Consider the following 2,715-nt stretch of genomic DNA (forward strand, 5'->3'; position numbering starts at 1 on the left):
TTCATGCAGCTTTCCACTGGTGGTGCTCACAATGCGAGGCAAGGCGTCCCCTTCTTGTTATCACGTTATGGTATGCTTGGAAATGGCGGAATCATAAAATATTTAGAGATTCCAAGACCCCTTTCTCTACCATCCTGCATAGTATTTGCTCTAGCTTTGATGCTATCACAGGTTTACAGGCATAATACATTTGTCTCATCATTTTTTTTTGCTCCCTCTATTTGACTTACTGCCAAAGCATGTTCATCTCCAGCCATCTAGCATCATGTGCAACCACTGTTTGTATCCATCATTCTCAGAGTTTTGCTATATGTCATCCTATCATCATGATCCAGCTCTATCTGACTTGATATCCACTCAAGTCCTTCTCATATGTTTTCAATTGTAGCTCTTTATATTGACTTAATATAATACTTGATATCCACTCAAGTCCTTCTCATATGTTTTCAATTGTAGCTCTTTATATTGACTTAATATAATCTATATCGCTTTTTCTTCTTGAAAAAAACTCATTGTTTTTAAAATTGATTTTATTTTGACAACTACATCCATATGCCAACTAGCATGGAGAATTATTAAATTTTATGTCTTATTCCAGCCAATTGTATTTGTGTCAACCTCATCCACCTAATCATAGAGCCCGTGACTGCGAAATATCGACCTACCACATTGCCAATCTGAGGACCAACATGGAAGAAAACGGGAGATGGATTTCCGAACTACTAACTGCCATTCTTGCCGTGGATAATTGACCCTATATCTAACGTTTACTGTTCAATGAAAGCCATGACGTAAGCAACTCTAATAATATTGCAGTGAAAAGCAGCTCTATCTACATTTTGGGTTGTTCATCATCGTCATTTCTGTGAAGCTACTGCGATACTCAATCTCTAAGCCATTTCAAGGTAAGCTGCTGCAATCCCTTAGTTTTCTTTCAGATTTGGTAGTTTCTTGGCCTCAAATCTGTTCCAGGAAAAAATGATTTTATTTGCTAAATTAGGAGTCTACCGTGACATATCTCTGACAAAACCATTTAGCCTTTGAACTGCTGGTTGAACATATGCATTCAGTTGGGTTGCCAGAGCATTTGGTGAAGAGATCCAGAGAACCCATGTAATCATATTTCATTTGCTATTGACCTTTTTCTTTGGCAGGAGGTATTGGGGTTTTCATAGTGTCCATGGAATTCACTGAAGAGGAGCTGATAAAATACAATGGATCTGATTCCAGCAAGCCCATTTACATGGCAGTCAAAGGGAGGGTCTTTGATGTCTCCAGTGGGAAGAACTTCTATGGGCCAGGGGGGTCATATGCCATGTTTGCAGGCAGGGATGCGAGCAGGGCACTGGCGAAGATGTCTAAGAACGAAGAAGACATCTGTGCTTCCCTGGATGGGTTGACAGAGAAGGAAATTGGTGTTCTGGCGGACTGGGAGAAGAAATTTGAAGCAAAGTATCCTGTTGTTGGAAGTGTTGCTTAGTTAAGTTTGGTGTGTTCACAAGAAAATTCTGTAATTGGGTATTCTCAAAAAGATAACTAGTTCAGCTCTGACGGCTGTGGGAATGATTCCATGTCTTTGATCAAGCATGACTACTTATACTTTATTGTATATGTTTAAATATGTTAGTAATGGATGCATATTCTCACTGTTATCAAAATACCAAGGGCTGTTTTGGATGGTCGAATGCATTGAGATTGTTTTGTTAGTTTCTTTTGGGTGTATTGTGCTCGGTTAATCATTTTTGCTAAGCAATAATATAGATTTATCTTAACCCTACCCTGGGTGAGTTTGAAACCTTACCCTGCCTGAGGTTGAGGTTTGGGAAGGTTAAAAATAATATTGGAAAGGCAAATTTTTTTTGAAATTAAAATAGATCTATGCTGGTTTAAAAGAAACAAAAGGTTGCTTTTCTTTTTACTTTTTTAAACTATTTTTTTGACATTACACTTTTTGCACGAGGTTTCCCTGGATGTAGAGTCCACCTCGTTTCTCTTGGTGTAATAAATCAAAATAACTTTTAAAAGCAACACGGTGCTGGTTCACTAGTTATGTCAATCTATTATCTATCCATTCACCAGGGTTCTATGCTTATTGTGGGCAGCCCTGGCCATTACCTGTGTGGCATGAGTTTGAAAGGAATGAATCAGAGTACAAGTCCCCTGTGTGACTTTAGTGGATTAGATATTGAGTACATTACAAATGCACATAATCCAGTTATTAACCAGGAGACTCATTTTTCTTTTCTCTTCCCATCCTTGTTCATTTGCTCATTCCTGCCCTGACACTACATTAATATCAGTTTTATGCGGCCTTGGCCCTTACCTGTGGCATGAATTTGAAAGGAATGAATCAGAGTACAAGCTCCCTGTGACCTTAGTGGATTAGATATTGAGTACATTACAAATGCACATAATCCAGTTATGTGACCTGAAACTCAACAGGAGACTCGTTTTTCTTTTCTCTTCCCATCCCTGTTCATTTGCTCATTCCTGCCCTGACACTACACTAATATTAGTTTTATGCAGCCCTGGCCCTTACCTGTGGCATGAGTTTGAAGGGAATGAATCAGAGTACAAGCCCCCTGTGACCTTAGTGGATTAGATATTGAGTGCATTACAAATGCACATAATCCAGTTATGTGACCTGAAACTTAACAGGAGACTCGTTTTTCTTTTCTCTTCCCATCCCTGTTCATTTGCTCATTCCTGCCCTGA

At 39.0% G+C, this 2,715-nt stretch overlaps 1 protein-coding gene across 1 annotated transcript; it reads left to right on the top strand.

The window, feature by feature from the left end:
- Nucleotides 1–728: 728 nt before the first annotated feature.
- MAPR2 (membrane-associated progesterone binding protein 2) lies at nucleotides 729–1,660 on the top strand. The gene is made up of 2 exons (XM_089367624.1): nucleotides 729–905; nucleotides 1,155–1,660. Exon 2 carries the CDS (start codon nucleotides 1,181–1,183, stop codon nucleotides 1,478–1,480), a length of 300 nt encoding a protein of 99 aa, XP_089223750.1. The 5' UTR covers nucleotides 729–905; nucleotides 1,155–1,180; the 3' UTR covers nucleotides 1,481–1,660.
- Nucleotides 1,661–2,715: the final 1,055 nt, after the last annotated feature.

Source organism: Pinus tabuliformis, chromosome 8 (assembly GCF_031772625.1).
Source record: "Pinus tabuliformis cultivar Carrire ecotype Pingquan chromosome 8, CPIR1, whole genome shotgun sequence".
Lineage (NCBI taxonomy): Eukaryota > Viridiplantae > Streptophyta > Pinopsida > Pinales > Pinaceae > Pinus > Pinus tabuliformis.

What these genes read in the sequence shown, in the direction of transcription:
- MAPR2 (XM_089367624.1), top strand. Translation starts at nt 1,181, where the DNA reads ATGGAATTCACTGAAGAGGAGCTGATAAAATACAATGGATCTGATTCC.